The following is a 14,878-nucleotide window of genomic DNA, read 5'->3' as shown; positions in this document are numbered from 1 at the left end:
ATAGATATCTTCTGTTCATATGATTTTTATCATTGGAACAATCTACTCCAAAAACGATGTCATCTTCATTAATTGAAATCTTACACCGATGATTTATTATTGTATCTTTTTATATAAAACTGCATAACACAAATTATCATAAATTTTATTTTGTTCTTTTAATATTTCTTTAAAAATTCCCGAATTATATATACACTCCACAATAATTACATAAAATTGGAAAAAAACAATAATTAGTTTATTTAATCAATTTGATTAAAATACTACTTTAACCATTTTTTCATAAAAAACGTTCAATTATAATTTGATAATTAACGTTTCTACAAGAAAATATCAACTAAATCATATCGACCAAATTATTTTCCCCTCAACAAATTTGATGTTCAAACTAATTTATAATATTTTTATTTAACATAGAGTACGATCATTTAAAATTATCTTATATTACCATTTTCTTGTCTCATAAAAGTTGAACCAGTGTTAAAAAATTAATAATTGATTCTTCATTTAATTATCTTACATATAAATTAATTTATGTATGAAGCACAAAAAGTGATAAAAAAATTTAAATTTTGAGTTAGCAAAAAAAATTCTATGTGAAAATATTTTAGGTGCAACATATTTATTTTTTGTTTTCATTATAAAAACCAGATACGACATAGTTCAAAATGTATCAACATATAACTGATTTGATATAGGGGTGTTGACTTTTAATGTGACTCGAAAAAACCATAAATCCAAACTGAAAAAGTTGAAAAGAAATTGAACTAAAATGAGATACAAATCATTTTTTTTATTCGTATATAAATATTAAAAATAAAGTTTATTTTGTTCAAATAGAGATATATTTGTCAAAACTAAACCAACAAAATAATAAAATTTAACTAGATAATAAATAATTTCATTTTATTTTTGTAATATCATATATTTCATATGAAAATAATTAGCCTTTATATTTATTTTTTGTTTTTGATAATTATTAGCTTTTATATTTCTAAGTTTTACCATAACTAAAATATATATATATATATATCGCAAAATGATGTAAAAAAACATAATTCCACAATCAGAGTAATAAAAAAATATTATTTCTATAGGCTCATTTCTTTAACTTTGAAAAAAAATTAAAACAGATATATATATATATATATATATATATAAGTTTACTTTTGCCTCAAGTTTAATATTCATACTCACGTATTTTACCATCAAATTAATCTTGATTACTTTTTTTTTTTTTTTTTTTTGCAAGATACAATGATTCATGGATTGATTTTCTCAAATGTCAATGAATATTTTCGCAAGTTATTGGAAACCAATAAGTGGTATACAATACACAACCCTCGTATCAAATGCATAGACTACATATATTCAAATGTCAACCCCAAATTTGACCTGAATATACAAAAAAATACCATAGTTTCAGAGCTAACTCGGATGGTAAAGATGCCACACCTAACATGCATATAAATTCAAGGGATTTGACGAACTCGCCAATATCATGAATGCAAAAAAAGTTCTGCGTAAGTTCCCTTATCTTGAATAAATAATTTTTCCAACTGAAAATAGAAGTCATATTTATATTTATAACACCAATGAAATGTGTACATATGTGATCGGTATTACGGTATACCAAATAAAGTCATGCCATTAAGAAATTTCACCAGACCAGATAAAACAGAAGGTCAAATGAGACAATTTATGCTTCTCAACATGAGGTAAATTTTAATAAAAAAAAATGCCACATATAAACATGCATACATATAAATTATTTTGTTTAGAATGGAAACTATTTTCGTCACTATGTGGGACGACTTGTCAATACACGAAGGGCAATTGATGAAGCGCATTGAGTTTGAACATCCTATTGTTGAATTTTCCAATCTGACTATGCAAATATTTCTCAATATGTTATAAAACAAACTTTTTTCTTCATTTCAAATTTTTTTTTTAGCAAAAATGACTAATGTGTGATGTAAATCGAAAAAATGAAACAGATGCACAATATTTACAAACTACGCCTACAACTGCAATGATTCTCAACCCACTATGTGATATCACCAAAGAAATACAAACATGGTACATATTTCTGAATTTCTAACTCTTCGTATTTGTGAGTTATGCATTTCATTGTATAAATTGTATGAACTTACTTATTTATTCACAAATATTATTCTAGCGTGACAACTTTCTTTTTAAATATATAAAATGATAATAGAAACTAGATAAAAACACTGGAAATTTTGTTTATTATAATATATGAATGATTAAAGACTATTAGTTATAATAAATTTGTATGCAGACAAAAAACAAGACAAGTTAAAAGAAATTTGGGTTACGAAGACACTCACAGACGTCAAACAAGTGACATTAGATAATGTAACAAAAAACCGAGCTATGTTGACGGAGGTAATGCATTTACTGTTTATGAATCTTAATAGTTTTAATTACTAAAATGATACAAAACAAAAACCAGATAATTTGCACATGCTAAATATTAAAAGTTTTAACAACTAACATTCAAACTAACCAAGAATCGAAATGCTTCTTATTTTTACATAGAACAACTACTATTTGATACGGAGCAAGATAAAGGAAATCGAAAACAAAGCTACTCCATGGTATGAAGTATGTGATCATTGTGTTCAAGCTGCTACAAAAACAAACAACAAAGCAAGTTGTGGAAATTGAATCAACTATCCAATTAAGATCATTCCAAGATAATAAAAAATACTAATACTCAACCCAAGTTTTAGATCACGGTAAAAAAAGAAGAGATGATCGCTACTTTATTTCTTTATGTTGCAGGTATAGAATAACAATCACAATTGATGAGAATGAGACGGTAAGAATAACATTTATTTGGAAAAATTGCAACATCTTTTGTTGGATGTTCTATTGAAGATTTCATTCAAATTCATGATCAAGTACAAAAAAAACAAAAAAATGATTTTATATCTACATAAATAGAATATTTAGATTTTCAATCGAACAATAAAAATTTTCAATGCAAGATTTACCAAATAACCCATATAAAGATTTGCTAATTAAGTCAACCAAGCTCCAAGCTCCACACATTCTTGTTCAAGTTAGATAATTCAGTAGAAATACGTGATGTAGTGCTAAAGAATAAAGATTGTGGCAAAAAGCTATTGAGATACATGACAATTATCCAACAACAAATGTCAATATCAGGAAACGGTGATCTCAAAAGATTATCAAGCAAACTAAACAAAGCAATGTACCGCCAAAGGTAGAAAAGTCAAATGAATTTAAGCATCAACAGAAACATAAAGATCCATGAAGATGAAATAGAGATTCGAGCTGACGAACCAATTGTCGTCTACAAAAAAAAAGCTAGGAAGATAAAAATCGATGGGTACAAAAAGATTTCAGGGAGTCTTCAAATCAAAGACAAGAAAATGTGATGATTTTATTTGTTACCAAATAATTATTTATCAATCTATTAATAGTTATTTTTTTTGCAAAAATATTTCGACATATTTAAATAAGATTATCATATACAAATTATCTCTATTTCTCTACGTGCAATGCACGTGCATTTATCTAGTATATATATATATATATATATATATATATATATATATATATATATATATATATATATGATTTTATATGAGGGCTGTTACCCTGCACCCTTAACACAACACAGAAAAGTGAGGTTCAACTGAAGGCAAATCTGGAGATCTCGTGCAAGGTTTTTCCGTGCGCCTCAAATCCGAAGGTAAATCGATGTACGACAGTTCATCGCCGCTGTTTTCTTCCATTCTATAATATGAAATGAACAAAATTAATTTTGGTTAAATATTTAAATTCCTTTTTATTCATTAAAATTGTGAGGTTTCAAGCAAACTGTGATTTTGAGGCGCACAGAAAATTTTTTATTTGAGCCGCACTTACATTCACACATACATCGAACCAAATTTTTATTTCTAACAACTTCGATTTACATTCACGCACATATTTTTATACCCGAGGTTTTCTAACACATTCACACACAAATTCTACCGGGAGTGAGAAATTTTCCGACAAAATCGAGTTACCTTCGGATTTGAGGCGCACGGAAAAACCTTGCACGAGATCTCCAGATTTGCCTTCAGTGGAACCTCACTTTTCTGTGTTGTGTTTCTCTCAAACTTTTCTGTGTTGTGGGGCGGTAGGTTGGACGGGAGAATCGATTTTGTGAACGCCCCTCTGTCGCACTCTGTCCGGTTCTTTTTTTTAAAAAAAAACTAAAAAAACGTTTAGCGACGGTTTTTAATACTCCGTCGCCAATTTTTTAGTTTTTTTTTTAAAAAAAGAAAATGCACACGTGGGCGCCAGCTCAGCTGTCGCCCACGGAACGCTCACCAAGGGGTGAGCAGCGTAACATTTTCGTATATATATATATATATATATATATATATATATATATATAAGCATTCGATCACTTTATACCTTGGGATCGAATCTGTCCGTTTGTTTTCATTTCAAATCTTGCTTTCTCCACACATTTGTTTCACATCATCATCATCAAACTCCAGAACTTGGAAAGAGACCAAAGTATATTTTGATTTGATAGAAAGTATACCTTAAAATTTTTTGGAGACAATTTATTTCAAGTTAAAAGTAACAAAACCAAAGACGTAATTATCGAATCAAACGACTGACACCAGAACGTTTTGTGGCGTCCAAACGAGTAGTTTCATAGACGGGGAGTTCTTCACAAAATCTGTCAATTCCAAACATGTTCAAATGATCGAGCTCGAATAAGTCTGAGCTCGAGTCGCTGAGTACTCCGTCGTCATCTTCGGTTTTTGTAAACTTGGAAGAAGATTTAATGTGAAATCCCCTCAAAGCATCGTGTGCTTTTCCCTCCCTTAAGCTGGATTTCAACTCTGCTGAAGCATTTGGTTGTGGCAATGGAGGCCTTCTAAATTTATCAGAAATTTCAAGATATATACATTTATGCCCACAAGCACCTGAGTCTTCATTAACAATCGGATTCAATCTCACCGTTCTCCCATTCCCATTTCTCGACATGCCACTTAAACACGATCTTGTCGCCGATAAACAATCTGGATCAAGTTTTTTGCCCTTCTTCCCATTTGTGTTGTGGAAAAGAGAGTTGAGAAAGCTGGTGAGACGCCCTCCCGGGGAAATAGGTTGCTTCACTTTCCTGAAATTGGCATATATCTTCGAGGCCCTTGATTTGAACTTGATCATATCATCATCTTCGCTTTTGTTAGTCTGGTTCTCAAGAAAGCCAGCAGTTCTAATTGGTTTAGGCCTTGTTTTGCTGGATAAACATGAAACTCTACCCATGAATTCTGTGTCGGATGATGAAAGTGCACCAGAACTGTAGGAAGAACTCGAACTGAAGAACAAGAAATCGTCGTCTTCTGGGAACAATGTCGGCCTTCTCTTAACTGTGACCATTTCTTCATCATAATCATCTGTGCTGCAGGTCTTCACAAACCTGAAACCATTTTGCGACATCTTGGCTTCTTTCTTGGGCTTGAAATCTTCCGCATTCGCGTCGATGGAGCTGTAGATTTGGTCGAGAAGAGTGGAGGAAAAAGATGGATTGTTCTTGGAATGTCTCCTTGATTTGTAGTTCTCTTCCCCACTACTATTATACATTTTTGTGAATTTTGTTCTCAAGAGAAATGAAAGAAATGGTTGGCTCTATATATATTTGTGTGTGTAGGTGCTATGCAAGCCAAATTGTAGTTGAAGTTTTATTAACTAACATAAATATTTTTTATTTTAATAATATTTTATGATTTTATCCAAATAAGAGATTTACTTATCAGTATATCAATATAAGTTGCATAGATAAAAACCTTAAATCTACTTTAGTAGCACAATGTCAATTTCGCAAGGTTGTTCATGAAATTCATTATGCATGTACTGTATATTCTAAATATGTCCCTATTTGATTCAGCCGCTTAAAGTAAGGATAAAGGTCGCTCGAACTCGAGACTAGTATTTGTGATGTAAACGTTATGTTATATTGATAAGGGCATGGAGATGTCCATCCATACATATGAGTGTTCATGGGATGGATCATTGAACAACCATCCATTGGATTTTCAAGTGGTTATCACTTATCAAGTTGAATAGTTTGCGGTTATGATTGTACATCATTAGTCATTTGAGTCGGGACAACATAGATGCTCAACGTACTAAGGCTGCACTCTGACTCGTCTATCGACTCGAGGAGGATAATTAGGTGGCAAGATTGAGTATAGTCCCGACATATGTATGAGCCAATACATTGTAATCGAGGATTGACCGTTCACCTGTGTGTTTGAATATCCTATGTGATTTGATGAGTTAATAATGCAAAGAATATCTGGTCAGAGTAAGATATGTACTTTAGGGAAGATGGTTATCTAGTTGCGTATCTGATGCCACTATTATTAATCAAAGATACATCACATAATTATCTAATTCATTTGCAACGCTCGATATATCAATGATTGCAGATTTGATCGAGATATATGTGTTGAAGAGACCGTACTGTATACTAACTGTAACATATTGGTTATTGAAAGACTATTATTGATATCTAATGGATCATAGGGTGATGCTACAAGATGATCTTATCATGATATGATGAGTGTTATCAAACTCGAGTTCTTACATTCTTGTGATCAAAGGGTTGATGCATGGAATGAGGTGAACAAGGGTAAGCCCACATAAGAAACAAGTGTTGTTTCGAATCACATGAGTTGTGAATCCACAACTAGTTATATCCCTAAACTATTGAGGGTCACACAAATATTAAAATTTACATTCTCATTGAGATAATCAAATTCAAAGAGTTTGAATTTGACGACTTTTGTTTTATGGGGATCAAAAGTATTGTTTATAAATGAATTTATAAGTAGATTTCATTATTGGGAGTTATGAAAGTTAGATTAACTGGTAATTAAATGAGGATACTGCAACTGCCAAATTCAGTGAAGGAGTTCACAAAATAAGAAGCAGTAAAAAATGAATTAGTGAAAATTTTTGTTTTTCAAAATTTTCAATTTCTATTATATGAACGAGATTTGTACCATCATCACATCAGCATTGTCCGATCATCGATCAGAGTTACAATTAGTTCACAATGATTTAATTAGTGAATTTAGAATATTCTAATTAAATAATAATTGACTAGTAGTGATTACCATGGAAATGGGTTTAGAATTAATTAATTAATTGATTAATTAAATATGGTTATTTAATTATATTATATCATGTATTATCAATAGTTGATAATTATTTAATTATGTCTGGTATTTTCAAGAGTGAAAAATATAATATGAGAATTTTAAATAATGAGAATTATTAAATTCTTATTCAAGTAAAATCCTGGTGGGATGGAGATATTGAGTTTATTAAATATATATTTTCAAAAGTTGATAAAAAAAACAAGACAAATAACACACAACAACAGTTTGAAATCTTTCTCTTCATACACAAATCTCAACCACCAGCCTTTGGAGGAACTCATGTCCTATCATCACCACAACACTGCCATTGTCCTTTGCATGTCATCGTGACGCCGCATTGACGCCTGTCCTCTGGTGATTATTCTCAACGTGAAAATTTCATTAAGAATTCTAGTGCGATCTTGATGAGGAACACAGTTTCTGATCGTAGACCTAATTCGGAGAATTGAAAAAGATGTTTATTCCAGTAGATCATTTGTAGAGATATACAAAAAGGGTTATTACCGCCTAAACAATAGGATAGTTGGAGTCAACGTTTATAACACAAAGGTAAATTAAACTAAACACACTACGAATATTTAATTGAATCATATGACGCTCAAAGGAGTTTTGATAGTCAAAACAGAAAATTTAAACTTATGTTGCTCATTGGGTGTGAGAAAATGGTACTCCAATAATGGTATCAGATACAATGTTTCTCTATATCATATGGTCAGTTGTTTATTATTTAAATCATGTTGAGTAACTTATTTCTAATAGCTTAAAATAATCTTTCAAAAAATTATTGTGCCATGACAATCTGTTGGAAACTTAATTTCGGAGTTTGACAAATTAAACGTGAAAAGATTGAACAAATGATCAAGAAAACTGAAGATAACTGAATTGAAGATTAGTAACTGATAGTTGCCCGAACTGAAGAATCAAAGGCAAATGAACTGATCAAGCTAACTGAAGCTGTGCGGACAACTGGACGATCAGTTGAGACTGATCAGTTACAAAACAATCAGTTGAGAATGATTAGTTACAAACTAATCAGTTAATCTTATCGACTAAAGAAATCGACTGATTCATCAGCTTTACACGTCACTAGTTAAAGGATGTAGCCAACAACAAACATTTTGTACAGAAGCAGTGGGAATGCCGCATTTCAAAAAAACTACAGTGTATGACTGTCAGAAGAACGTTGACGTGGCTATACAACGGATATAAAGATTCAAAAGCATTCATTGTTACCATCGGAAGCAAAGCCTATAAATAGCCGAGAAGCTCAGCTGAGAAGAGGTTACCGAGTTACCCAGTTATTGAAACCTCATTACAAGTTTAGCAAAGCTCTGCACATATTGTTTCAAGCTTAGTTTCAATAGCTCACGCTTATTATACATATCGATAGCTTTCAGGCTATAAATTGAGCTAAAAGCACAAACACTTATTGTTGTATTATTCGATCTTGTAGAGATTAGTCGTGCTAAGAAATTATACATCAGTTAAGTACTAATAAATTGTATTGGTACTAAGAGTTTCAGTCTTGGCAGTGTAGAGTCCAAAATGAAGTGGGTTTGTACAAATCATTGTATATATCAAATTCTTTTAGTGAATATCATATCTTCGAGATAGAAGGGGTGGCGTATGAGTATTTGAAATCTCTGAACATCGACAAATCTTGCGTTATTTCTTATCATTTATATTATATCTGTCCTTCAGTTATTTTCGCATTGTTATTAAGTTTACTGATTGACATTGACAACAAGATTGGTGAACTCTGTTTTATCACAAACTGATTCAACCATCGAAGAATTTTTGAAAATTGTGAAGTGTTTATTCAACCCCACCTTTTAAACACTTTTTCATACCCAACTGATCCTAACAAGTGCTATCAGAGCAGTTGAATCTTGTTTCTGAATATTTCTTATCTACAAAATCTGATTACCATGTCTTCCTTCAACAAAATTCCAATTTTCTCCAGAGAAGAATTCGATGACTGGAAAATTAGAATACACTCTAATCTAGCTGCACAAGATGATGACACGTGGTACGTTATCACTGACGGACCCATGAAAATAGTGAAAGCTAATACTGCTGTTTCCATAACTTATGGTGCACCATATCGCATTGAAAAGCCCATAGAAGAATGGACAGCAGAAGATAAGAGGAAAGCCAACCTAGACAATGTGTCTAAATATATTTTGTATAAAACCTTGGACAAGGTTACATTCACTAAGATCAAGCTCTGCTTACGGAGAAATTAATTCAGCTGTGCAAGGGCAATGAACAGACTAAAGGAAACAAACTCTCTGTTGCTGTTCAAAAGTTTGAAAACATAAAAATGAAGACTAGAGAGTCTATGGACGAATACGATGAGAGAGTCAGCGGCATCATAAATAAACTGAATGCAATTGGAAAAGTGTATTCAAACAAAGAAGTTGCGTTGAAGGTGGTCCGAGGTCTTCCCAAGGAGTGGGATGTCAAGACCAGGGCCATGGGAGAATCAAAGGACCTGAATAAGGTCGAACTACATGATTTTTTTGCTGATCTAAAAGCCTATGAGTTTGAGCTGCAAATAAGATAAGAAGAACATTCTACACCAGCGGCTACAACCGCTCTTATTGCTCACAGACTGGAACCAATTGGTTCAGTTGAGAAGACTGCTGATCAGCTGAGTTATGACGCAATGTCATTATTTGTAAAAAAAATTGGAAAATTCACGAGGAGAAACCAGGGACCCTACAAACAAAATTATCAAAAGATTAATTCCAAAGAAGAGCCAAACTCTTGCTTCAACTATGGAAAGCAATGTCACTTTATTGCTGACTGTCCAAAGCCAAAGAAGGACAACAGACATTCAACTGATAAAGGGAAGAAATAAGTTGAATACAAGAGAAGAGATATGAATGATAAAAGATCATTCAAGAAGAAACACGAAGTACTGCTAGCTGAAGAGAGAAAATCTAAATGGGCAGAGACTGACAGTGAAAAGTCAGATTCAGAAAGCTCGGTCAGCTCCAGTGATGATGAAGAAGAAGTTAAGTGCTTGATGGAAAATGAGGCAGAAATGGAGTCAACAAGTGAACATGTATTTGACTCCAGCTCTACCGATTTTACACAAGAAGAACTCATTGACACTTTGCATGACATGGTGAATGAGTATAACAAACTTGCTCGCTATTTTGAAAAAGCCAAAGCTGATCAAACTGATCCCATAGACAACAAAACTGAAACTGATGAGTCAGTTGAATTGTTGAGTCTAATAAGAGAGATTACAAAGCAAAAGGCTGAAATGAGTGAGAGCCAATATTTGATTCACCAGTTGAAAAACGAAATTTCAAAACAATTTGCAAAAATCAATTACTGATAGAACTGTTTTAGTCTTCAATAGCATTGAAGAAACCTCTGTAAGTGATACAATGCCTAAGTTGAATGAGCACAAAGGTAAAGACATTAACTTTGTGAAATCAACAGTGGTACAAGAAATTTTTGAACCAAGTAAACCTACTATCCAACCGTTTGTACCAAAGAACAAAGCTAAATGGTTTTGAATTGGGTATAGCCCAAAAGTTCAATTGTTTCAAGAAGCTGGTCACCTAAAAGGTTCAGCTATAAAAATCAAAACTCTAAGGATAGCTATTACAATTACTACAACAGTAAGTCAGCTCAAAAAAGATATCGGGTGAACAAGCAGCTGAAAAAGGTTAACAATCATACAATTTCATCCGCACACCACACACCTAACACACTCAAACCAGGAAAAGTTATTTGGAACACAACTGGAAAGTCAGTTAGTGTAACGAACCGTACTTTTTACTACTTAAAATTTGCGGAAAAATTAAAAATTTTCTTGAATACGGAATAAAATCAATACGGTTGACACTACATCCTCCATTCACCAACAAAAATTTTGTTAAAAGAAAATCTTGCTCAAAACATCTCGCATCAAAACATAAAATCAGAGTATTAATATTTTCCGGCTTAAAATCTAAAAATAACGTGGGCGGTCCTCGGGTCTAGCCTTCTGCTCAGTCCAAGCCTGCTCATTGGTCGCCACCTCTTGTCTCCTCATAGACATCCTCACCTGCATCGATCAAGTCTAGTGAGTTTAAAGACTCAACACGTATAAACTGGAATAACAACTAATACATAATAAAACCACATGCAACTTTAAAATAGGACATACATACTTGAAACTTGAACTTGAAATAAACTTGAACATACGTACATATCTTAGACGTACCATCAACATAAACTTTCTTAACATGCTTGCATACTTAAACATACTTGAACATACATAACTTCATCATTTTTCGTAGAGGATGTTTCAAAGCAAGTGACCCATACATAATAAACGCCTGATCAGAAAAACTACAGTACTGGGCTGACAGGGACGTATCCACTGCCACATACATGAGATCCCCGTTCATAATTTCACGGGCTGGTTGGTCCCCGTTCATAATTTAACGCTTTCCAACCTCGATCTAACCCGTTCATAATTTAACGGGCGGATTGGTCCCCGTTCATAATTTAACGCTTTCCAATCCTAAACATAATTTGGTCACAAGACATTTAGCATACCTCAAAAACTTAAAATATTTTCTTTTTGCATGTCAACATACTTACTTGGCGTTGAGGGATCCGTTGGACTTCGATCGGGGGCGTTGCTGCACCTACTAATCATGAATTGGCATGCTTATCTTGCGTAAGGTTGGACACAAATTTCAAGCTTACTAAAGAACTCATTCAATTCCTTATGACGTTCTAAATTCCCATGACTCGACTGCGTAAATTGCTGAACTAAAACCATGTCATCAACCCAAAGCATACTATAGAAATTTCCCCAAACATGAAGTACACGGACCCCGTGCCCAGGTCCGGCTCCGGGTCCGTGTAGGTACTGTAAAATGTGTGTGCAGAAAAGGGGAGACACGGACCCCGTGCTCGGGTCCGTGTGGGGGTCCGTGTAGACTCTGTAAAATGTGTCGGGCAGAAAGGAAGGGGCACGTACCCCGTGTCAGGGTCCGTCAAAAGGTCCGTGTAGACTCGGTAAACTGACACTTTGGAAAGAACAAAGGCACGGACCCCGTGCCTGGGTCCGTGTGAGGGTCCGTGTACCTGCTGTGATCGTGAACTTACGAAGATTTCTGTACATGTTATACTTTACACTCTAGACTCACTTACACGGACTAAGAATCGACGCCACGAGACCATCTTAGGCTACTATGTCCTTGAATCAAGTCTATACTATTGCCTCAAAACACCCATATGTCACAAGCAACCCAATAAACCCGTGAACGCGACTTTTGACCACAACACGATTTATACGCCCATTCAATCTCTCAAATGCCTAACGACACGAAACGAAACCGCAATAACCAACTTATCAACATGCTAAACATACCTAAATGCAGCAACGATCGCCCATCGATCCCCAACGAAGCCTGCAACAAATAAATTTCAAGAACACAATTTTCGTAAAAGTCGCAGTTTGAGCAGTCCCACGAAAAATGCCATAACTCACTCAAATTTTATCCAAATAATTCGAATTTTATATCAAATCGAAGGTATCAAAAAGTTCTACAATTTTTTTTATTAAAAGTTTTCTCAGAATCCCGACCTAAAAATCACAGTTTTCCAAAGAACAGAAAAAAACGGGATTTGAGATCTAACACTTACTTCAAAACTGATCCAAATCGTTTTCTGCTCAAGCGACGAACATCATACATAAAATTGAACGCATAAAAATAACGCGACACATAATATGACGAGATCGATGCAGAAATAACAGAATATACGTGCCTTTTGATGATAAACTTTACCGACACGGCGATACCGAATCGGAGGACGAAGCGAGGTGGATCCGGGACGATCGTGGCTCGATTGTCTTGCAATAAAATCCACCAAAAACTTGATGGAAAAATAAGGGGAAGGGGGCGACTGCTAGAAGGAGTAAGAACCCTAGGTTTCTTTCTTTTAAAATCTGAAAAAAAAATGAGATGTGTAGGGTGTGTTGTGTGTTTTAGTGTGTGTAAAAACGTGTAAGTGTGTGTGAGTGTGTGTAACGTGTGTGCGAATTTTTAATTAGGAGAAATTAGAGCTCAATTAACTAATTAAAATACTAATTAAAAGTTAACACACACTATTCTAGTCAAACTCCTCATTTAAAATAATTACACACTAATTTTAAAAAAACTCTTAAATTACTAAATACATAAATAAGGCTTTAAAATTCTAAAAGCAAATAAATCATTTAAAATGCTCCATCCTTAGCTTAAGATAAAATACCATCTTTGGAAATTGCCAAAAATCGTCGCCGGGTATTTTCCTCGATCCCGCCTCGAATAATCGCCTGAAACATGAAACTCGAAAGACATTTTAACGTGCATCACAATAAACATGAGTAATTTAAAATAATGCATTTCATAAATCATGCATTACTAGGACTCGCTTTAAACTTAAATACATGCTTCGATAATTAAATAAATGCATGGGTCATACGTTTACTGAATTTGGGCACTACAGTTCCTCCCCCACTTATAAAAATTTCGTCCTCGAAATTAAATCTTACCAAACAACTCAGGGTAGCGAAGTCTCATATCTGTCTCTGACTCCCAGGTGGCCTCTTCCACTGATTGGTTTAGCCACCGGACTTTGACTAGCTTAGTCACCTTGTTCCGGAGTGTGCGCTCCTGCCTGTCTAGAATTTGAATCGGTCGCTCCTCATATGACAGGTCTGGAGCAAGCTGCAATGGCTCATAGCTCAGAATGTGTGAAGGATTCGCAAGGTACTTCCTTAGCATAGAGACGTGGAACACATTGTGTACCCCGGCCAGATTCGGCGGAAGGGCTACACTGTAAGCTAATGTCCCAACTCTGTCCAAAATCTCGAACGGTCCAATAAACCTCGGACTTAGCTCGCCTCTCTTCCCAAACCTCATAGCACCCTTCATAGGTGCAATCTTCACGAATACGTGATCACAAACGGCAAACTCTAGATCTCTTCTTCTCTTATCAGCATAGCTCTTTTGACGACTCTGGGTGGTCTTCATTCTGTCTTGAATCTTGACTACCACATCTACAGTCTGCTGAATTATCTCCGGACCAAGTTCTGCCCTTTCACCAAATTCATCCCAATGAATCGTCGATCTGCACTTCCTCCCATACAACGCCTCGTAGGGAGCCATACCTATAGATGATTGGAAACTGTTGTTGTAGGTAAACTGCACTAGAGGTATCTTAGACTCCCAAGTCCCATGAAATCAATCATACAAGCTCTAAGTAAATCCTCCAAAATCTGAATCACTCGCTCAGACTGGCTATCTGTCTGCGGGTGAAAAGCTGTATTGAACAATAACTTTGTCCCCATGGCTGCATGTAAGCCCTTCCATAAGGACGATGTAAACCTCGGGTCTCTGTCGGACACAATCGAAACTGGGAACCCATGCAAACAGACTATATCCCTGATATAAAGCTCTGCATACTGCGTCATGGAGAAAGTCGTCTTCACTGGCAAAAAGTGCGCTGACTTCGTGAGTCGATCCACAATAACCCAAATGGCATTAAAGCGTCTGACTGACTTTGGCAATCCCACGAAGAAGTCCATCGTGATGTTCTCCCATTTCCACTCTGGTATGGGGAGTGGCTTAACCAATCCCGCTGGCCTCTGA

At 34.5% G+C, this 14,878-nt stretch overlaps 1 protein-coding gene across 1 annotated transcript; it reads right to left on the bottom strand.

Annotated features, from left to right (window-relative positions):
• Window positions 1–4,513: 4,513 nt before the first annotated feature.
• Window positions 4,514–5,681, bottom strand: LOC140814781 (protein BIG GRAIN 1-like B). Its single transcript, XM_073173874.1, has one exon. The coding sequence runs from the start codon at window positions 5,641–5,643 to the stop codon at window positions 4,651–4,653; it is 993 nt and encodes a 330-aa protein (XP_073029975.1). The 5' UTR covers window positions 5,644–5,681; the 3' UTR covers window positions 4,514–4,650.
• Between the last annotated feature and the right edge of the window lie 9,197 nt (window positions 5,682–14,878).

The sequence above is a fragment of the Primulina eburnea genome, chromosome 15 (genome assembly GCF_022965805.1).
Source record: "Primulina eburnea isolate SZY01 chromosome 15, ASM2296580v1, whole genome shotgun sequence".
Taxonomy (NCBI): Eukaryota; Viridiplantae; Streptophyta; class Magnoliopsida; order Lamiales; family Gesneriaceae; genus Primulina; species Primulina eburnea.
Note: the sequence above shows the minus strand (reverse complement) of the source record. Positions and strands in the feature narration are given on the sequence as shown.